Here is a 22,665-nt window from a genome sequence, read left to right on the forward strand (position 1 = left end):
ACTGTAATGTAGATACTATGTTCAAAAGCATGTGACCTTTCTCCCTCCTTTTCAGGTGGTTCCATCAAGGGCTGAATCCATACACCAGTGGGCATGACTGGCTTTACTCTGGGAACTACTGGGACAGAAACTATTTCAGCTTGCCTGATATTTATTAAACTGCATTGGGAAGTCTGAGACTAACAGAAACAAGTCTTAATCAGTTTTCAGTGTTTTCCTTTGTTCCTGTACTCTTAGAGAAAAAACAACACCTCTGAATTTTAATTGAATGTACTATATTCAGCAGCTTCTGCAGCAATTATGGTAGCACAAGATTATTGGGAGGAGATTTTGTCCACTCCCCTATATTCAACCATGTATAATATGCATACACCCCATCCGTTACAGGGAGGAAGAGCACTACCTATATTTGCTGAAGAAACAGTGCAACTCATGTTCCGTCCCACCCAGGTCAAATAGAAAATAGAAACCCTTTGGGTTTTCTGTCTTTCTCTTTGGTCAGTGATAATCTGCTCACATAATGGAAATTTGAAGCCTCTTATGAAACAAATATCAAAAGCACACTCGGGAAATGCAATACTACCATGGCTTGGAGGCAGAAAAGGGCATGCCACTCTTGAGAAGAATTACTCAACTTTCTGAAAGTGACATTCCATTACTTCATAAAATACTGGATTATAGATTATTAGCCTCAAAATGTTACTCTCTCTGCACCAGCCTGCCCTTCTTCCCATTCATCTCCAGATACTAAGTAGGATTAACTGGTATAAAATACTCAGAAATGTCTATTCCATGTTTAGTGCAGTGTTTTGAATTTGCTCTTACAACTTTTATTACCATGCTCAAATCTTTATGGAATTAAGAGCCATTTAAATCTTTAAGAGTTTAACTAAAATGAAGTATTTTATTTTTTTTAATCTGCAATGCACTTAAGATGTGCTCAGCACTATCATAGGTGGGAGGAACTGGTCCTAAGCAACAGCATGGATATTTCAAATGTATCTGGGTATTTGCTGTCAAAAGCAAACTCTCAAAGGAAGTTGTGCGCATTTCAAAGCCAGCAAGGCAGCTCTGAAACTACTGTACACAGCAGATTTACCCCTTTGTTTGGGGTACATTAAACTTTATGGGATTATATATTTGTATAAAACTGAGTACATAAATTCCAGAGGGCTTGCTGCTCTTGTATAATTTAATTGCTGTTTGGAAGTATAGTGTTAACTGAATAATTTAATTGCTATTAATAAAGACTTTAAACTGCCTCGTGGCCAGAATTTCTTTATTGCATTCAGGGAGGTGGGGTATCAAACCAGGAAAGGGTGGGTTTTTTAAGCTTTGCAAAATGTTTATTGAATCAGTTCACCCTAAAGCATATTGGTGGTTGAATAGTTAAGATAGTAAAATGAATGAGATTAGTTATCCTAATTTTATAGAAGTCCTATTATTTATCTTCCCACCACACTGCTTGGGGGGGGGGGAGGTGAGAGCATGTTAGTCCAAATGGGTCTATTTGGAGGGCCAATGGTAACCCACAACTGTCTTACTGCCCCAGGTTGTCTAGCATACAGCAAAGGTTTGCTTCACATATTGTATAATTTTGAGGTGGGAAAGGGCACTTTGTGTTGGGCAGGAGAGATGGGGCCCCTAAACTTTCGTAAAGTCTTCTGCCATACCAGGGAACTTGGACAGAGGGAAATAATTAGCCTCTTTCTTAAGTATGGGCTTTAGAACTACAAAGAAGCAGTGAGTACTGCTGCTTCTCTATATATCCAAAGTCCAACCTGAAATAAGAGCTTGGCCTGCCTCTCTTTCTCGAGTCCTCGGAATTGCCAGAATGACTACAATTAATGTCCTGCTACTACAACCACCCAAAAATTGTGGGTGGAGGCTTTCTAGTTCCCACCTTGGGATGGAAAAACCAATGGCTGAGACAAAACAGCATTCTTATATGAGAGCCTGTTTTCATTTTGCAGTTGCATGGAATCTCCATGCCCTCATTCTGTATTTCTTGGACATGACGTTCTATTTTGTCAATTACCCAGTCATAAGACTTCTGACTAAGGGCCTTCCAAGTAGCGTGACAACTTACTGGGAAGGGAATATTGTCCTGAACTTTAGAAACTATATAACAATAAGGCCAACGTTCATTTAGACTTTCTTTCCCTAGCAGTCCATTTTAAATTTCTCAAATAGATCAAAGGTCAAAATGAGGAAAGTGTCCTGATTTTAGTTCACTACTCCTTGATTACTAGTCTTATAACTAAATACCAATGCTTTTTAAAAAACAGTCTTTAGATAAGAGCGCTTGCATTGCTTTATTGCGTGTATTAGTTAATCAATTTCTAATTAAAGATGCAGGTTTCCATTCTGGGGTGAAATGTTGAACAGCACCTCTTCTCAATCTGGGAGGGAAAAAGTTTAACTTAGTGAATTTAGCATTTTTTGTACATAGCAGTAGCAAAACATCGGCTCTACCGCATTCTCTTGCAGAAAGGTATAAGGACTCAGTGCATTCTAACCTGACAGCAACTCTCAAACAATCTCAGCCAGAGGTTGTTGTTCCCTGCCCTACAAACCAAGTTCTTTTAACTAGAGAAATCAGTGGTTTGAGCACCCGAACTATAACCAGCAAAGCATGTGCTCTGTGGCCTTCCTTGCAGCAAGAAATTGAAAACTACAGTTTGAAGTAGGTTTCCAATTTCGGCTTTGAGGCCGTGTGCGAACAATGTTTTGCTGATTCAGGTGTCACAGCAAACCGACTGGTGCTGAACAAGAACCTTGAAAGAGCAGCAGCATGCAAGAGCAGAGTGAGGGCACCATGACTCTGCAACTCATTTCCGATCCTCTTAAGGGGGTGGGCTAACTTGTAGCACCCCCACCCTCAGCTGTATGTTTGCTTTCATCACATACGCATTAAAAAACAATCTCGGCAGCAATCTACAATCAAACACGGTCATGACAAACATAATGGATCTCAGCTCTACCCCACTACAGAAACAAAACAGCATATTCACTGGGTGATGAAAAAGTGGTAAAACAGAGGACTATCTTATTTCTAGTAGAAGTTCCACAAATGGGGCACAGTAGCAGAGAATGCCCTGTCTTGGGTCATCAGAAGCAAGACCTCCTCCACAGATCTTTAACTCCAAGGGTAGCAGATACAGAGAGATGTATTCGGGGACCAGACTCTATAGACCTATAGACAGCCAGTATGGCAAATACATGTGGGATGAAAATGAGATTATGGGGGAGCAGAGAAGAACAAATTCTGGAGGCTTTTGTTGACATGCAAGGGCTGCTTAGAGAGAGGCAGAGATTTAGTAAGCCCTTGCTGATGTTAGTCTCCCCAACTTCAGAATTATTTCCTTTGTGCAAGTGATTCACAAACCTATCTGCCATGACAGACAGCAGGGATTCTATTAACTCTGTTTTTTAAAGTACAATCGTGCACAACTGTGCACAAGTGGAAGGGTGCCAGGAGAAAGAATTACAATTACAGTAGTTTGGTGCTCCCTGTTTCCAGCTGAAACATTGCAACCAGTGCCAACCAGAAGGGGCACTGATTTCCACAGATGTCATGGTCCTACCACCCAAATGGGAACAGAAAGCTAAGGCAGAGCATCTTCCTAAACTCTTCTGAACTATATGTAGCAAATAGGAAATTAAGGCTACAGTGGAAGGGTGCCAGTAAGTCCCATTGGATTTAGTAGGACTTCTGGGTAGACACAGAATCACACTTTTTTATAGCTTTCCAAAATAATTTATAAGTTTTTGTGATTCTTACAAATGACTTCTTCACGCAGCTCATCATGCAATGAAGGTGTAGGATCTGAAACTAAAAACCCCTTCCACAATGCCAGCTTATTCAAGGGCTAGCCTGCCTCTAACTGGATGTTCCATACAGCTATCAATTGAGATATCTTTCTTTCTCCAGGTTCAGAGGCTGTCTGTCTCTGAATAGGCTGATGGAGACTAACAGAAAAGCATTATTAGCCTCAAACTCTGCTTGTGGGCTTCATTTTGAACCTGGTTTCCATTGGGGGGAATCCAGAGATGCTGGATTAGATGGGCCTTTGGAATGGGCCTGCTCGTCTATGAAAAGCCTTTTCATATAATCTGATCCCTACCCCATTTTAAAGAAAAGATTGCTCTTTTCTATCTATCTTGAATCAAGTTTTTGCTTTTTTGTTAGCCTGTGAATACAACCCAGTGCTTCAAGAATCTTAACAAATCCCACTGTTCTGACGCATGAAGGTTTTTATTCTGTAATACTATACAACTGACAGGAAAATGATGCATTTTAGCATCTCTATAGCCTAAAAAAGTTTCTAGAGTTGCTTACAAAGATCAGACAGTCAGGTCTCGCTTTGAGGGAGAAATTTAAAATCGTGTAACTACACGTAGTTATTGGGAAGGTGGAAGGGAGAGTAAATTTTTTGGTTGGAGTACCTGAGAACACATTGGGAAAGAATGGTGGTTGGAAAGAATTGGGGGAAGGGGGGTGAGAGATGGAAGGAAGGATGAAAAAGAGAGGTGGAGAACAGAGGAAAATGCGGAAGGAGGATGCTGTGCTCTGGCAATCCCAGAAATAGTTTCCCTCTAAGCTGACCTATTATTACTGCAGAGCTTGTGCAAGAAACAGAAGTAATGATCATTATCACCATCTTTATATAGCCTTAATTAATACAAGTAAAACATTAATGTGTACCACTATCTACTTTTGTGTTGTCCACCCCCACCCCATCCAAGCTTTTAGCCCGGCTATGAGCCTGAAATTTGTCCTTCACCTCCAACTACTACATTAAAGGAAATGGATGTTTATGTACAATTTTGGTGCAGCTAAACTGATACTGTCTACACCGAAGGTGGGAATGCATCAAGTCTGTAAGAGCTACATGGTGTTTTAACAGATGCCTTAACCCTGTTCACGTGTTACTTACAGGTGATGGTTGCAGAACAGAACCATGCTTTTAGCCCTGCCTGCACCTGACATACATCTGTATGTGAATAACATGAGAAAATAGGCATTGAATTACAAAATTCGAAGCTCAGGCATGGAATTGCTGTCCTACACAAAAATCCACTCCTAGAGACCCTGTCCCCCTCCTCCCCATGGCTTTTCCTAATTTCATCAGGGAGATGGATTTTGTTGTTCCCATTGTCAAACAACTGTAGATCTACCAGTAGAGCCCAAACTACCTTCTCCGCATGCCCCCTGCCAACCTGGTCTGCACTGTCAGGAGCTTGCCAGGGTTTCTTAGACAACCCAAGCTGGAGATGCCAGGGAATGAACTGTGGACATTCTGCCTGCAAGTCATGTGGTCTACCCTCACCCTTCCAAATGTAAAATTCTCCTTAGCAGAAAGCTGCCACCACTGCACTCTTTTACAAATATTTTACCTGCTATATTTTTAATTCTGACATGGCTTTCTGCCTTGTACTGATGCAACTGTCAGCTCTCATCACACCCACACTATATATGGAAAGTACATGTAAGGCAGATTTAAACCACATGGCTTCCCCAAGAGAACCTTGGGAACTGTAGTTTGTTAAGGGTGTTTGGAATTGCAAGTCTACAGTTCTCCAGATGCTTTGGGGCAGATCATGTGCTTTAAATGTCTAGTGTGTTTGTGACCTAGGTTATTGGAAACTACTCCCAAAAGTATGTTTACTTTATGCCCATCTTTGCAGGTCACATCTATTCATGGTTTAATTTCTCGATAGGACCGAATTATACCCACCCATCCTTTGTAGGCTATGCTATCTTTAACTACTTGGTCAGCTCACAAAGATGAGAACTGTAACTATTTCAGAACTGTTTTAAAGCATCTGCATTATGAGGCCCACCAGGCTAAAATGACACCACCAAGCCCTCAGCAGCTCTTGAGCTCCTTGTGGCTTAAGCTGGCCTCATCTGCTGCCAACAAAGTTGCATTTGACCCATTTACACGATGTTTGTAGGAACTGATCTACTGTTTCATAATCACTGCAATTTTACAACACCAGCACTTTGACAAACCCCAGATCATCCCCGAATTTAAGTCTACTATCTCTCCCTCCCTGTTTGGCTATTCTCATACACTCTGATACACTGAGTAATTGGCCCTCAACACCATGACATGTGTCCTTTTAAACAATACATTAGACAATATCCAATGTCATGTGAGGAGTAGGGGTGGAAGTGGATGGGTAAGGCCTGTGTCAGAACTGGACATCTGTTCCACAAGCAGGCTGACACTGTTGGTTGTCACCCTTAATACAGAGCAACAGTTCTAAAGCATCAAAGCAAAGGCAAACCGGGTAAGATTTTCAGAAGTAACAAAGACAGCATTTCATGGACTGTTGAAAAAAGAATGGAACTGATCTGCATGTCTCAGCAAATCTCTAGAAAACCTGCAACCTATTCCACACTTTCAAGTTCAACAACAACCAGAACAAAACTACTTTTATCTTTCACATACGATAGCAGCTGGAAAATAACTCTGAGTGGCGTTCAACTAAGTTTTACTCAGACTTATTCAAATGAATGGCTCCAATTTAGTGATGTTCATTAATTTTAAAGGATCTGCTCTCAGTAAAACTTAGTTGAATGCCACCCTCTATTTTAAAGATAGCTCTTCATTAATTCTGCAATGTAGAAAACTTGCAGCAAGTATTCTGTGGACCTTCATCAAATTTCTAACCCAAACTTAGTCTCCAATAACGGACAATGCACATGAAAGAAAAGGAAAGCAAACGACAACAGATTCAGCAAGGGGGCTCACAAGCTTCAAACCCGTTTCTCAGAAACTGGCCAAATGCACATTCCAAAGGAAATCAACAACATCCCTTCAGTCATTTGCTGAGTATTTTTTTAAATGTTCTATGAACAACACTTGATTTGCCACTGCATCTCTGAAAAAGGGACACACTCACCAAACCAATTAAGATGTGAATGGCATCAGCACCCTCATACAGCTCAGAGCACTATGTCCTTGGAAACAGGGTCCCAGGTGCATAACTGGGCAGGGAACAGATGCGCACAACACAGTGCTCCATGTGCCATTACCCTCTCTACGCGCTAAGCCTCTCTCTCCATGCACTACAAGTCCCATCATCCCTGGCCATGCTTGCTGAGGCTGGTGGGAGTTGTAGTTCAGCAACATCTGGAGGGCCAAAGGTTTCTTTACACCTGCATCAAGTCCTTTCCTGAATACAAAAGTCCTACCAATGAATTGCGGGGCAAGGTGGAGGATATTCAATTTCCAAACTTTTAACTTTTCTGCCAAACAGTCAAAGAACAGAATTTAAGTTTCATAAAAAAACAGAAGCTAAGCACAGACTTTTGCATCAGAGCCATCACCTGGGAATACATTCCATTGAAATCCGTAGGATTTGAGTTCCAAGTTGAAAGCTTATGGTCACTGCCAACTGAGGTGTGTGCAGAGAATTCCAACATTATTTTAGTGTCCCATTTTCAGCAGCTGACAACCCTTAAAAAATAAACTACTTGTCTACTATTTATTTTTCACCGCTCCCAATATGAAACTGGTACAGCTTCTTCTCTAGAGGGAAATGCATAAAATAAATGTGGGGTTAGGGACCCCCCCCCCCCCAGTTTGCAACCATGGAAGAAAACTTTCTGATCCCAGAATGGCTGCAGCATATTAGAAATGTAGCCCACTAGAGAATACATCTCTACAATCAACCAACCAACCAACCAACCATTAAAATAATAAAAAAAGTGAACTGATCTACTTACCCTTTTGCTATTCTGTCCTGCGCACAGAGGCAGTAGTAAATGTGATCTCTCCAGCTATACCATAGCTGCCTGCAAAGGGTGCTTTATCCCCAGCTCCTGAGCCCTTCTTCCCATTCATCACATCTTCCAGTGGTATGGCAACTGAAAGAAAAACTGGAGTTGGAGGCCTGCCGCTATCCTGTGCGGAGTTAAAATTGGGATTGGCCATTTTCGGATCTGCTGCCCTGGCAACTGGTACGGGTATCGTAGCGAACCTCCTCACAGTCCCGCCAGTATCCTGCTGTGCAAGGACAGCATGGCCAGGTATGGGTTTCCAGTCCTGTTTATTCTGAACAGAAGAGCCCACTAAAATGAAAGGTGGTGCATTTCCCTTCTTCCCTTCTTCCATCATCACATAAGTTGGAGAGGACACTTGTGGTGGTTGGCCTTGTTGTAGCATCTGCGGCTGTAGATACTGCGGCTGGTCCTTACCACTAGATATGAATAGGGTTGCCTGGGGAACAGGAGCACCAGTTCCAACAGGTGGAAGGGGTGGTGGAGGTGGTGGTGACTTGCGACCTTGTTGATGCATATCAGTTAGACAATAGAGAGTCCACACATTAGAATATGGTGGTGGTTGTCCTGGTTCGCTTGTTGCCATGGCTATAAAATAAAAATTTAAAGAAAATTTGCTGGCATGAAAGACCATCTAGTAGGATGTACGAACTGCAGTCACATTGCATAGCCTTACCCACAACTTTATGCCACAAAGAAAGGATGTTACAGAGAGGAGAGAATCCCTGAAGGCAAAAGGGAGGACCTTGGCATGGCTGAAATGGAGAACAGCAGAAGAACCGGTTCTCATAATTTTCGAAATAAATCCAAAGTATCAGATTCACAACTTTGGGGGGAAATTTTTGTCATTAGGTACTTCTGTTGGTTGTAAGGATACTGTTTTCGTATGGGTGACCCAAAGATCATGGGTTGAAAGTGTCTCCTCGACCACAAGTCCTGTCCAGCCATGCCAACCCTTTGTGTTCCTCTAACCCCTGTCCCCTTCGGCATTCTCTCTTCTGTAAGATGCTTCCAGACCTTACCTACCTACACCTCTCTAATGGGAAGTGACTCTAGGGAATAGTGTGCCATCGAAGGGCACACCAAGGCCATGGGAAAGGTGCTAGGAGAGCTTCTCCAGCTCGAGAACAGGAGTGGGCTACACACTTCTCACAGAGGGAGAGCAGAGAACGAGAGGAAACGGTGTCGCCATTGGAAGCCAATCCTCCAGCTGCAGCAAGATCGGCAGTTCTCAGCAAGAAGCGATTAGTCCCCTCTCTGTCAACAATCTGGAGAAGACCAGGCCTAATGGGACAGCCCAGGCAACCACCACCATTTCTTTTAAATGCAAAAACCTAAGCAGTGCCATGGCTGAGCATCTGAATACTAGTTCGTTTTTAAAAAAACACAACCTGAAGCCACAGTCACCCACATCACTTTCTGCTAACCGTTGTGAGCATGTGTGTAATTTTGATTCAAGATGCATAGTCTATTGTGAGAGGGGCTAATCATGGTTTAAAGAAGGGCCAAAAGGCATTGGCCTAACTCCCCGCTGAATGTCATCCTGCTCCTGCCCAGTCTGCTTGCAGGAAATGATACAAGACTTGAGCAGAAAAATGGGGCAGCTGGCACTCATGCAAGGTACGTTTTTGGGCCTACTCACAATCAACCATGCACCTGGAAAAAAACAGAGGCAAAAATTCCAGACATGCACATTCCAGTTAGGTGCTGTGGGCTCTGTAACTCCCTAAAAGCAAAAGCGACCAATCACTTATCTCAACACGGCACTGCCATAGATACTTGCATTTAAATAATTAAAGCTCCAGTCCCCAAGGCACTGTACCAGCACAAGGCCTTTGGGGTCACAACCACACCATTCATTTAAAGCACATGGCTTCCCCCACAAAGTCCTGGGAATTGTAGTTTAAGGGTGCTGGGGGCTCTGTGAGAGGTAAACTGCAGTTCCCAGTATGCTTTGTCGGGGGAGCCATGTGCTTTTAATGTACAGCGTGGGTGTGACCTCAGCCTCAGCTGAGCTATGGGCACAAGTGCATTTGAGGAGATGGAGCCATCTGTTGATTATGGAGCAATAATATCACTACAACATGGAATAGGCAGCTTTCAGAAATATCTTGACTTTCTTACCTGACATAATAAAACCTGGATCAGCTGACCTCAGTTCCTCTGCAGTATCCATCCTGTCAGGGTCACATTCTGCATCATCTGCAGATGGATCTAGAATACTAGCAAACTGACCTGCATTCTGCGAAGCCATCAGCGGATTAAAGAGACATGCTACAGTGTCTACGAAAGGAATTACTATCTGCTGCGGAAACTGCTCTACATACGGTGGTGGTTGGGGCTCTCCACCAGCATTGGGATCATCATCACACATGGGGGTGAGCTGTATGTCTGATGTGAGCTCAATTTCACTTGAACAAGGTTCAGCCCGCAATGGGTCTTTATCAGGAGGAGGAGGTGGTGGTGGTGGCGGGGGCGGCTGTTCTTCCAGCAAGGGGTCTGAGGAATCTGGATCTGCTACGTCAGCAGGTGGCTGCTCAGCCTGACTGCCTGAGGTAACTACCTCCCCAGGAGCAGAGGTGTGGCTTTGAGTGGCGGACCCAGGCCTGAGAGAGTGTACAGAAGCTGCAGGGGCAGCAGGCTCTGCTTCTGCAGGGGCAGCAGGCTCTGCTTCTGCTTCTGCAGGTGCAGCAGGCTCTGCTTCCTCGGGGGCAGGCTCTGGTTCTGCGGGGGCAGGTTCCGGTTCCGCAGAGGCAGGTTCCGGTTCCACGGGGGCAGGTTCTGGTTCTGCAGGGGCAGGTTCTGGTTCTGCAGGGGTAGGTGGTTCCTCTTCTGCAGGGGCAGGCACTACTTCCGATGGGGCAGGTTCCGGTGCGGGTGAGGGTGGCGGGGCCTCTGTGACTGAAGCAGCAAGGTTCTCTACACTTTGGGATGAGGTAGGGAGTGTCTGCACTGAGACCGCCACATCCTTCAGTTCAGCTTCGGAAGAAACAGGTTCAACTTTACCTAGCATCTGGGATGCCAGCTGGGCTGGATCGGCCGGGACGTAGGCGAGCCCAGCTCCCTTTTCGTCCCCAGCCCTGTCTACAAACTCGTCCACGGTCGATGGGTACTGGGTTGTCTTGGTGCACTGTTCACGGCGTGGTTCTTCACTTATCTGGTCCTCTTCTGTGTCAGTCGATTTCTCCTTCCGTTTCGGTTCGTCACTCATCGGAGCCGTCGTGTCCACCTCTGGCCTATATGCATCTCCCACGTCAGCCCTTTTGCGGGGCACCTGTGCCGCTCCTGCTGTCCCTTCTGCCCATCCTTCCACTGCAGGGTGAACAGGAAACAAGGTTAAACAGCTTTCTCCTCAAAGCGCTTTCTCTCTCTCTTTCTCTCTAAGCCACCAACTTGCAGTTGCTTAAAGCCACCAACTTCCAAGTCCAGTTTGAAAAGCTTAACACTTATTTATTAATTGCTGGGAGACTCAATGAACGGCTAACATGGAGCTTGTGAAACGTTGAGGTTGTTCCATACATTCAACTGTCAGATAGTGTCCACTTGTCATTTCAAGGCTGCACAATAGGAGCCGGTTTTCTGCAATTCCCCAAAGACTGGATTTTAAAAATACTTTCACTTTATAATTTAAATGCTGAACAGGAAATGTCATAATGACCTAGACAACATTAATCCCTTTCCATAAAACCACTTATTTCCTTTGGAGAGGGGTTACAGCTCAGTGACAGAGCAAGTGTTTTTTAAAACCTCTTCCTGTAATAGCTCATGATCTGTGATTTTTATTTTTTAATGTGGTTTCAATTGTACAGATGTAATTGTTGCAAACCAATTTGCTATTTTTTTATTTAATTTTCATATGCAAGTGTTTTTTTATGAAGAAATACATATACAAGGTCCGCTGTTTGCTCCAGTCCAGGCAGGACTGGGAAAGACCTCTATTCAAAACTCTGGGAAATTGCTACTACTAGTCAAGTATCAACAATACTGAGGTAGATACTGGCCTGATTTGGTATTAGGCAGCTGTGCTCTTTATGAAAGGTGTCTGCTGAGCACCACTTTCTATAACCCCCAGGTTCCTACAAATCATAAGTGGATCCTTTCTACTTCAAACAATTCATCTGCTTCTGGACTATTACCAAATAGTGGTCATGGGCCTTATGGACCTGACCTGATCTCAAGTCCGAATAACCCTAAATAGCCACTATGAGGAGGCTGCCCCCTTGTGGCCACATGTCCATTTGGCAAGTTGCATGTGCACTATTCACTCCTTGTTTTCCTCTCGCATCCACTCAGCAGCCTAATTTAGAAAGCAGGGGAGACCTTTTCGTTGTTGCTACTGTTAAACAACTGGGCATCAGAATCCTCATGGATCTGCTGTGAATCACTCAAGAGATCTACCTTCCGGCCACCTCTGCCTTACAACATAGATCAGGGACATATTTGGGGACAGGGTATTTTGTGACTGCATGAATAAACTTCCCCAACCTGCAGCTACTTATTTGTTGCATATTTTCCACAAAAATACAAGTCAACTTTGTGGGGCCTTCCAATGTTGCTGGGCTAGAACTTCCACCATCCTTGACTGTTGGCCATGCTGTCTGAGGCTGGTGGGGGTTGTATCAAAACAACCTCTGGAAGGCCACAACTTCCACCGTCCCTGACTGCTGACCCAAACAGTGTCTCTTCAAATCGCCATTTAACAGGGGATCTCTCTAAATCCAATTTAGCTGCCTCAGTTATCATCCCTTTTTGAGGGAGACAAAATAACACATTGCAGTAGTTCTGTGATCCTGTTTACAGGGGTGAAACGAGGCTTTATTTCACCCAGGTCAAACACCCAGTTTGGCACACACACACCATGTGCATTTGTGTACACACACAGAGGCTGGAAACCTCAATGGTGCCCCTCTGAAGGCTTCACCCAGGGCAAAAAAACTGGCTAGGTTCCCCCCCCCCCCCAATAGCAACAGCTCTGCTGTGTAGCATATTTTAAAAGGCATGAGATTCCAGGACTCAGGCTATGATATAAGTGGAAGACTGATGTGGCAAGAAAAGGGGTTTCTATTGCTACAATTGATAACAACAACTGTTACTCCTGCTACTAACAATACGGTTCAATAGTCTTTAAACAGAGATATCAAGTTTTTTTAACCCAAAATGACGATTCTAATACAAAAACTGCAGGCTACCATTTAAAAAGAAATACAGTTTGCATAATGCCTGTCAATATATTCTATATACTGTCTAAAGTTTATTCATACATACAATTCCTAGTGATTTAAAAACACATGTGCTAAAACACAAGATTGCTGATTTCCTCCCAATACAAGGAAGGACAATCTTTACTGCAATTAAAAGATTAACAATCAATGTTTTGCTTGATTTGGCACTTTTCGTATTTAATTCAGTAACACTTAAGAAAGTAGGGTTTCTTATTTAATTTTCCTGGTGATATTTAATTTTCCAGGGTGAAAAGCACCCTTCCCAAGCTACATTTTCTTGTATGGGGCGAGTTTCTGTTGGGAAATGGGATGAGGAGGTGAGCCCCTTTTCCCCCATGCCAAGTTTCCACTTCAAATAGCACTCTCAGTGGCTGCACTGTATTTCTTTTTAAAAAAGGGAGGGAAGGCAGGAATGATCCACACCATAAAGTGCATTCAATGCACACTTAAAGCAGACTGCTTTCCCCAAAGAATTTCAGGAACTGTAGTCCCCCCAACCTACAATTCCCAGGACCCTTAACAAACTACCACTCCCAGGATGCTTTGGGGGAAGTCATGTCCTTTAACTGTGTGTTGGCTGTGCTTTAAATGTATGGCATGCATCTGCCTGTGCTAGTTCTTGCCCCAAGAACCATTGCTTTGCTGCTCATGTCTTACCTCTAGTCATATGAAACTCTCTCACCAGGTCTTTAATGTCTAAATTAGGGTGGTCTGGAAAGAAAAGGTGGGAAAAGCCAATTAATTTTAATTCAGGGTATCAGATTTTACAAAGGCTTGAGGGGGTGGTTTGGTGACAATTTACAAATTGGAGCCATTGCGGCAGTACTGTTAGTCCATAATGTCACTGAATTGCTCTATAAACTAGTATTTAACTTAAAAAGAAGAAAAGCAAACCTTCTCGGAAAAGTATCAGTTCCCTGAAATACACAGCAGCAAATTCAGTAATGTTAGAGGGACTGGCTTTCAGAACTGCTCTGCTCACTCCCTCAAGTAGAGTCTTGAGGCCATAAGGAACCACCATCCTGGGCTTTGTGGTATGCATTGTTGCCACTTGAAGACAATACTTCAATTTCACAACTGTAAGGAAAGGAAACTGGATGAAAAAAACTGGTGTTTTCTACAATCTACACAACTACTTTCTACCCATAACCCACATGGAATGTATCACTCACAGTGATTTTTCAGGGCCTCTTGTGGACATGTGTAGACCTCTTATGGGAATTTTTGGAGGGGAAGCCACGTTAGGCTGCAATCCACACCTCCCTCCTTGCCCAGTTCACACTGCTAACTACTTGCACCCCCAAGGGTAGCTGTAGAATGATGTCATTTCGTGCATTTATATTCTGCCTATTAGGGTAAACCCTCCCAAGGCAGCTAACAAAAATCAATACAAGATAGCATTTCAAGAGGTGTTAGACTTCTGCAGCAAAAACAACAGAAGTTTTTTCCAAACCCGCTTACTGAGCATTCCTATTGATTTGTTTGCACGTTTGTGCGAAGGGTTACACACCTCACTTTCCAAGGTATTTCCCCATCACTCTCAGAATCACAAAAAACACCCCCTGAATTTGCAGGTATGCACTTGAATCACACCTGTAAATAGCAACAGGTGGAAGATGTCCAGAGACTCTTACAATGCCTTACAGATTAACAAATTTAATATGGAATAAGCTTCTATCAGATGCACGGAGTGTTATACACTGAGTTACACAATACATATGGAATTTTTTTGGGGGGGGGTGGGGATGTAAAAAGTGAGGTCAGCAAGGGAAATAAAATGCAGAAAGTATTAATTATGCACATTCACAAAACAGTTAAGTACATCCTTATCACACCTGTATTGTATTTCCAGCTATATTTCTACTCAGACCTAAATGTGTGTGTGTGTGTATCTATACACACACACACACATACATATATGCATCTGATGAAGTGGACAATGTGGTCCACGAAGCTTATGCCATAATAAGACACAAATAGCAGAGAAATGTGCTGGGAGTCTTCCCTGTGGGGAGGGTAACCACAACTGAAATAAACCATCCAGCCGTAGTAGGGCGCCGCTCCCGAGACCTCGGGCCGGGACTCCGACGCCCTTCCCTGCACGCCCCTCGCCCAGCTTCGCGGCCCTGCACGCAGGATGCCGCCCCTCGCTTGGCTCCTTGTTTGCTCCCCATCCAACCCGCTCGTTCTCCTCATCAGCCACAAGGTGGCTCCCTCGCTCGCCAAACCGCCGCTGGCTCGAAAGCGGCCCGACCTTTCTTTAAAAAATACTTCGCTAGTCGGCTGCGCCGAAGCTCCCGCCTCGCCCCTTGCCGGAGCCTCCTCTGGAGCGGCGAAGAAGACCGGCGGACCTTTTATATCGAGATGCTCCTGGTGGGCGGGGCTAGAGCGCACGCATTTGTGAGGTCACAAAGGCCGAGTTAGACCAACGCTAAGGAAAGGGCGGGGAGGACGGCCCTGACGTTCGCCAGGCCTACTCTAGATATACGCGCGAAGCCCCTCAGCGCGGCCAACTCGGGATGAGCGCGCGCCTCACTGAAACAGGCGCGAAGGGGGTTAGGGCGTCAGGGTTCCAGCTGCAGTTATTACACGGTCGTTACATAAACACGTGTCATTATTACAATAAAAAACCCGCCAGTAGCTTCACACGTGACGAGTTATCTAGTGTAGATAATTAATATGTCCCTCACTGTTTGCATTCCCAGGTGAAACTGACTTGGCTACGCTCGTTTACCTGAGGGAGGCGAGTGGGGGAAGCTCTTATTAAGCCTGTGTTGTTCAACAAAAGGCTGGAAAAAGGCAATTTCCCACATTTACATTCAAGTTATATTGGCAATGAGAGAGGGTGTGGCATAGTGCCTAGGGTTCAAATCCCCACTCAGGCATGAACTTCACTCGCGGACCTTAGGGCAAAGCACTGCATCTTAGCCTCACCCAGCTTACAGGGTTCCTATGACGATAAAATAGAGAGCAGAAGGCAAGGAGGTTATAAATGAATTTTTTAAAATTTGTTTTGTCTGAAAAGATTGTTTACAATCTGTAACACATGCTCCTCCCACCCCTATAAAATGTATCTTCATACTGCTGTCAAATGTTAGATTGCACACTCATGAAGACACATACCTCTCTCCTTCCAGTATTTTGGAGGTGCTTTATAAATAAGCAGCAACAAAATGGATGCCTGCATACGTACAAATTGACAACATACACAAGGCATGTGAAAATGGGTACAAAAGACATGTCTCTTAAATGTTTGACTTTTCAAATCCACTTGCAACTTGTCAAGAAATGCTATATAACACTGAAAAGCTCAGCTATTCAGCATTAAGTTCTCCCCTAGCTCCCTTAAATCTGTAGAATTTCACTGCTTGAGTGCCTTCCAAGGGCCATAGGTAAAGGTAAAGGGACTCCTGACCATGAGGTCCAGTTGTGGCCGACTCTGGGGTTGCGGCGCTCGCTTTATTGGCCGAGGGAGCTGGCGTACAGCTTCCGGGTCATGTGGCCAGCATGACTAAGCTGCTTCTGGTGAACCAGAGCAGCACATGAAACACCGTTTACCTTCCCGCTGGAGCAGTGCCTATTTGTCTACTTGCACTTTGACGTGCTTTCGAACTGCTAGGTTGGCAGGAGCAGGGACTGAGCAACGGGAGCTCACCCCTCGTTGCAGGAATTTGAACTGCCAACCTTCTGATCGGCAAGCCCTAGGCTCTGTGGTAACAAATTAACAAGATGCATGCAAGTCAACAGGGGACTGTTGGCATCTGCTTTTGTGAGTATAGCTATATGATGCATGTGCTTTCCGAACATTTATTTGCTACAATGACTTCTGTGTGCACCTGAAAATAAAGTATGTGAAGAGATCCTGAAACACAGCAGGCACAGATTTCCACTGGGGAGTTCATGTAAGCTTTGGAGGCTTCACAGTGTTCTGGTTTTTGTTGTCATGTATTTTCTGATTTTTAACATTGTGGACCAATTCTCTGTAACTCAGGACTTTAGGGGAATGTAAAAGACAAGTGTGGGAGTGAATGCAGGTGGACTCTTGGCAAAGCTAGTAGTCAAGTGAGTAAGCAATTGAGTATAGGCAGAGAAAAGGTTTTCAAAGCCTGCATATGCATGGAAAGCAGAAGTAGAACTTTGTAGATCTGGAATTATTCAAACACTCAGGTAATTAATACAAGTGTATTTTGTTTCCTTTTTTAAATGCTAATGTTTTCAAAATGCTGGGATCTATTCAGGCATTTCCCTATCTTATGTTTGAGCTAAGGCTTGAAAGCACTGAACTATCTGCAGGTCTGTACTACAGATTAAACCGTATACAACTGAGATGACCACCACCTTGAATACCTAAACAAAGTGATTTTTGAAAAATTCTCAAACTGAAGTAGTGAACATTGTGCATAGTCTCATGGATTTTATGCAACCATTACACTGGAAGAGATTGAAGGCCATCTAAACTTAACCCAGCACACAAAGACCATTCACCCACTTGCACAACACAGATCAACCTGTGGCAAAATTCAGCTCACAAAACAAACTCCAAGGCCTCCAGGCAACTTAATCTAGAGGAAAATCCCTTCCAAATGTAAATCATACCCAGTTCATACCATGTAAAATTTATCCAAGTTATGCCGCATTATTGTGAGTGTGACTTATGCTACAAAGCTTCCAGTCTAATTGTAGCAGTCTTGGCACTCCAATAGAAAAAGAAGGGAACCAGTTTTCAATGCAATGGCTCACAAGTGAGAGATGTGAAATTGTACAATTTCATTGATAAATATTATTGCATCATATTATAAGCCCAGGACACTCCATTTTCTCTCAGCTAGGCTAGCCAAAAAAATTAACTCAATATAAATTTTATTTTGATTTCCACAGTTTGTTCAATTTAATTAATTGCTCCTCTATTCCATTAACTCTGCTGTTATTTGCTGTGCAACAATTGTCCCTTTCACATTTGTTTGATCAAGCAACACTCCTGGCTAAGCCGCTGATGTAATCTATGCAGGTGCTGAGGGATACAACAGGATGGCATTTAAAAAACAGAGGTCAAGTCAGGCAAATGTTCTACAGATTTTATTTAAGAACCAATGTGGTAAATATAAGAAACAAGCATTGAAAGTTTAGTGGCAGAACATAAAGTGTTTGGCTCCAGGGGGGGAAAGTGAATACATCTTTTAAGGAAAACATTTTTTTTAAACGGTAAACAAGTACAGATTTTGCATGGGAAACATGTCTTTGCAGCACACATGGAATACTGTTGTCCAAGCCACAACTGAGACCCATTTCATAGGTTGAATTTTGCTTACACAAGACATGGGCAAGTGCATCAACTGAGTGGCATGAGTACTATTAAACAGCTGGGTTTCCCTACAGTAGACACAGGGGAAACTAAAAGGAAAGAATCACACACCCTTGTAACCAGGTATATTTAGGGAAAACCAGCAATTTTAAGTGCATGCTCACCATTCAACCAACATCTGCACATGTATTCTGTATGCTGATATTTCTATGCAAGTATGAATCAGTTCTGAGCTGAATATGGTAGAAGTACTCAGTCTGCAAAACCTGGAGAAACTAAAACATGAATAACAAACATTCAGGTTCCGGTGGCAGCCCAGAACATTTCAGCCTGTGTTCTCACTGAGGTGATAAACCAATCTGAGCTGTACACAGAAAACTAGGTGTTAGGAAGAAGGATTCTAGGTTAGAAACTTCTTTTCCTGAGAAGCTAGTCTTCTACGTGGAGGTGTTGTGGTTGTTAAATACAGATGAACATTTAATCCTGTGAGCCCACTTCCTTAGACTTTCTTGAAAGAAGCCAAGCACAGGCCTACCACCTCAGAGGAGAACTAGGCCTAAAGACCTAGCCTAGATATGACCCTAATTTGAATAGAGCAGAGGGGAATTTAATCCTTTTTCTCATCAAAATTCCTTTTGCCCAGAATGGAAAAAGGTAACAGGCCCTAGTATTTATTCTCCCAAGTGCTTGTGTGTATTGCTCAGTAGGTGGTTAAGCACCACCCTCCTTCCAACTCTGACCAAATTAATGCCCTTGCAACTGCCTTAACCAAAAACTATTGGGAAACCCTCCACACGTCTCTTGCACCACATCAAATTTGGCCGTAAGTTACACCATTCGCTTTGATAAACATCCAGGTATCTTGAAAAACTATGCATATTTATCACTAGAAGGCTACTTAACTGAAGGGTAATTACAAAGAAGGGAAAACCCTCAAATCTTGTTCTTAATTTTACTCAGCAGAAATATTTTTTAAAGTACAAGTTCTGTAAATTAAAGACATTTATAGCACACCAAAGTAAACATGTAAAAATTCAAGTTATTCACTTGAAGGACGTCATAATGCAATAAGGTATCAACAACAACAAAAATATACCAGACCTGGTAAATTCTTAATAATATATATATATTTTAAACCAATGAGATGCTTACTCTGTTATTGCTATTAGACCATGCCTCCGAGCTATAAAGTATAAAAACTTATTCCAATTACATAAAATACAGCTGAGATTATTCTCATCACCGGCATAATCTAATATAAAAATACCTTTGACATTTACAAGATAGAGGTTTCTTCTATGTGTGCACGAGAGGGGTGGGAGTGGGGAAAATACATGGATGGCACTGAGCCGCTGTCAACATACAAGGCGAGATTACTTTGCTTGCAGGATTAGCACATCTCAAAACAGACCTGGCGACAGCAACAGGCCCATGGTCAGGTCACTACTGTTTTATTTATCATCTAGACACTTGTGAGGAGCCCCTCCTATGAACCCATCATGCCAGTGCAAAAGTCTTCTAACTTTAATAGCCTTGCTCAGGCATTTATTGGTGTGTAATCCTCAAGTCATGTAAGCTGGCACAGGTGTACTTAAAACAGTTAACTTCTACAAGAGTCTAAGATGCTGAGCTAGTTTAACTTACTAATTCGTGTCTAAAGAAAAACTGCAGATAAGGTAAAGTTCTTGCACCAATTAAAAAAAAAACTTACAGAAAAATTGTGTGTGAGAGAGATTCATAAGCAATCAGGGGTCAAAAATGCTTTCACACAGGCACATAGCTCCCAACCCACTACGTGTTTTAAGTTTTGTTAAATTTTGTAGCTGTAGGATGGCTGCTCCTGTTTCATGAGCTCAACATTGAAAGCTTATCCTCCGATCCCATGACCATGCAAGGATGAGGATGCTGCTGCTGTGTTTGATGACCACCAAGGGTGAAACAATCTTGTTGTAAGGCAACTGCAGTCTCTTGCTTGAGCGCTGCTAATTTCCCAATCCCCTTGCCCTTCCAAGGAATGTACTGCAAGGATCCCAACAGGTTTGAGTTTTTTTAATCTCCAAGCTGAGAAACAGATTGGCAAATCCTGCCATTTAAAGCAACCAAAAGAGCAAACATCCCAGGTCTACAAAATGAAACCAAAGCAGATAAGCTGTCAATCCGTTGAGAAATGGGACTCCTCCAAAGCAATAAATAAATAATAATAAAGAAATATTCACAGCATATAGTGTTACTAAAAAGTAAAGGTGTAGTTACATCTCTTAAACATTCAACTTCTCTTTTTAGAAGGCAGCAGGTTCAGCTGTCGTGAAGTGCTTTTTACTGGCCAAAGGGAGAGTAGGGCAATCTGACCCACAGCTCCAGTCAATACTTGGCAGTTTGGGGAGCAGGCCTATGCAGGTTGGGGAATGCTCTATATGCACCGCACGGAGTATTAGCGAGAGATGGAGGTGAAATGTGGAGTCCCCTGCTTATATTTATCTTCACGTGTTCACTAGAAGCATGGCAAGGTCTGAATCAGGGCCAACAAATTTGTACTCTCCATATGCCAAGAAAGTGTTGGAGCCAGTCAGTCAGGTAAGTACAAACAATGTAAGCATTTTTCAGAGTGTGCCAGAATAAAAGTTTATAGCTAGATACCAGGAGTGAAAGTAAGGCTCTAACCACTTTGAAAGAAAAAGGTACTTTAGTTCTACAAAGTTACACAATTCCCAAGTATTTAGGAAAACTGCTATTCCAAAAATTGGTGTTTGAGTTGTTTTTGATTTTTTAAAAAAACACCTACTTGTTAAAAATAAAACACTAAAACAAACTGGAATAAAGATAAGTGACATCATAGGTCTAGACTGCCACATGGCAAGTCCCATTATATTTAACATATGAGTGATAATTTGTAAACACCTTGTTAACAGCAAAGCTAGTAGGCAACAGTACCATTTAAAACAGATAAAAAATGTCTGTAACACAATTATTAAGGGTTTAAAAAATAAACATTTGGCTGAAAAATAGAAGTTTCTAAATCTTCACACAATTTAACATAAATACAGGAGTAGGCTCTGTTACACATGCATTTGGATGATCAATATAACTTAAATGAGCAGGTTTGCTGTGCTGTGAGTGAGCCAGGCTTGATTCTTTCCAGGCTCGCTCTGTTTTTGTTGGCCTCTGAATAAAATAATATCTATTTCTGCCTATTTACAGTTTCAAACAATTAATTACACAGTACTGTTTCAACAAACAGTTGGTATCCCTCTTCAAAGGAACAAATAAACCTATCCAAAATGAGAGAAAAAAGCTTTTTGCAGAAACTGAGCCAATGTTGTTATAGAAGTCAAAGTGTGCTTATTGTAGGCTCATTTGTACAATCACAAGCTAAATATGTTCCACTTGTCTAAGAACAAACAAAAAAGACACACCTCAAAAGCAAAGGCTTCCAAACCTGGAGAAGTCCTCTAGCACAAACCCCACAGAATCCCAGAGTAGAGATATGAAGACAAGTGGGAGGTGGGGGAAGGAATAATTGAGTAACAACTGCCTCTCCACGACCTAACCCAATTTTCCAGTCCCCATCGCCCCAGGCCTTCACATATCTATCCCAGGAGATAGGCAACTTCTAGCTCCCACTCACTCAATTAGGACTTGTGCAAGAGAAATTGCTACTGGATTAGGTCTAGGACGCTTAATATTTTTTGGCTAATTTTGCCCTTAACCATTGAAGATGGTAATGTTTTTCTGCCACCAACTCTAGATGTTGTGGAAAAAGTGTCTCTGGCACTGGTGGTTGTTTTCAGTAGAGAAGCTGGTCCTCCTAACAGTTTTGCTCTGAGTGCAGAAACAGGGAGAAGAAAGAGTTGAGGCATCCTGCCCATCACTGGGGGACCACTTCTTTTAGAGAGGCTAACGCTGCATGTATGCGGACATGCAATCTGTTCTCAAAATCATACCCTGTGAATTCCTCCTGCAATGAAAAAGCAAACAAACAAATTAGCCTAACTCACTCGGGTTTACCAAAAAACATGGTAACTTCTACGCAGGACAGAATATGGCATTTATTTGTTTATAGGACATAGCTCAATACCCTCAATGGCAATGCAGGCTGGGAAGGATAAGAGGTTTCCATTCACACCCCACAATTACTATTAGCAATGCCACCCGCCAAGTCCAGCCAGGCTATATCATGAAGGAAAGGACACCCCATCTGTAAAATAATAATATTGCTCAATTCATTTACTTTTTTTTTTTACCTTTGCCTGAAGCAGTAATGCTTTGCCTCTTGGTACTGTCTGCAGGAGGAAGCAAAATATCATTTTTGAAATTTGTGTGCAAATGCAAGAAAATAATACTTTGGG

At 42.8% G+C, this 22,665-nt stretch overlaps 4 protein-coding genes across 15 annotated transcripts in view; 1 reads left to right on the top strand and 3 right to left on the bottom strand.

Annotated features, from left to right (window-relative positions):
- Nucleotides 1-1,261, top strand: part of OSBPL1A (oxysterol binding protein like 1A) — a 154,461-nt gene extending 153,200 nt beyond the window's left edge. For all 10 annotated transcript variants that reach the window (XM_083451591.1, XM_083451593.1, XM_083451597.1 and 7 more), the window contains one exon: nt 56-1,261. In XM_083451591.1, the coding sequence (XP_083307717.1) occupies nt 56-158 (103 nt within the window). In that variant the 3' untranslated portion in view covers nt 159-1,261. The remainder of the gene's footprint in view (nt 1-55) is intronic.
- The window catches only part of RIOK3 (RIO kinase 3), a 910,199-nt gene that overhangs the window by 596,251 nt on the left and 291,283 nt on the right, over nt 1-22,665 (bottom strand). The gene's annotated exons all lie outside the window — the stretch shown is intronic.
- On the bottom strand, nt 2,297-15,520 carry CABYR (calcium binding tyrosine phosphorylation regulated). Of its 2 annotated transcripts, none has more exons than XM_083451651.1 (6): nt 15,289-15,520; nt 13,912-14,094; nt 13,675-13,728; nt 9,920-11,107; nt 7,742-7,882; nt 2,297-2,402 (listed from the first exon to the last, which is right to left on the bottom strand). In XM_083451651.1, exons 2-5 carry the CDS (start codon nt 14,057-14,059, stop codon nt 7,749-7,751), a joined length of 1,524 nt encoding a protein of 507 aa, XP_083307777.1. In that variant the 5' UTR covers nt 14,060-14,094; nt 15,289-15,520; the 3' UTR covers nt 2,297-2,402; nt 7,742-7,748. The 2 variants fall into 2 exon arrangements, with proteins under 2 accessions (XP_083307777.1, XP_083307776.1); XM_083451650.1 differs by having other exon boundaries at nt 15,272-15,519.
- Nucleotides 18,079-22,665, bottom strand: part of TTC39C (tetratricopeptide repeat domain 39C) — a 40,370-nt gene continuing 35,783 nt past the window's right edge. For both annotated transcript variants that reach the window (XM_083451649.1, XM_083451648.1), the window contains exons 13-14: nt 22,561-22,599; nt 18,079-22,274 (exon numbers count right to left, since the gene is read on the bottom strand). In XM_083451649.1, the coding sequence (XP_083307775.1) occupies nt 22,185-22,274; nt 22,561-22,599 (129 nt within the window). In that variant the 3' untranslated portion in view covers nt 18,079-22,184. The remainder of the gene's footprint in view (nt 22,275-22,560; nt 22,600-22,665) is intronic.

Source organism: Podarcis tiliguerta (assembly GCF_965153285.1).
Source record: "Podarcis tiliguerta genome assembly, chromosome: 7".
NCBI classification, from domain to species: domain Eukaryota; kingdom Metazoa; phylum Chordata; class Lepidosauria; order Squamata; family Lacertidae; genus Podarcis; species Podarcis tiliguerta.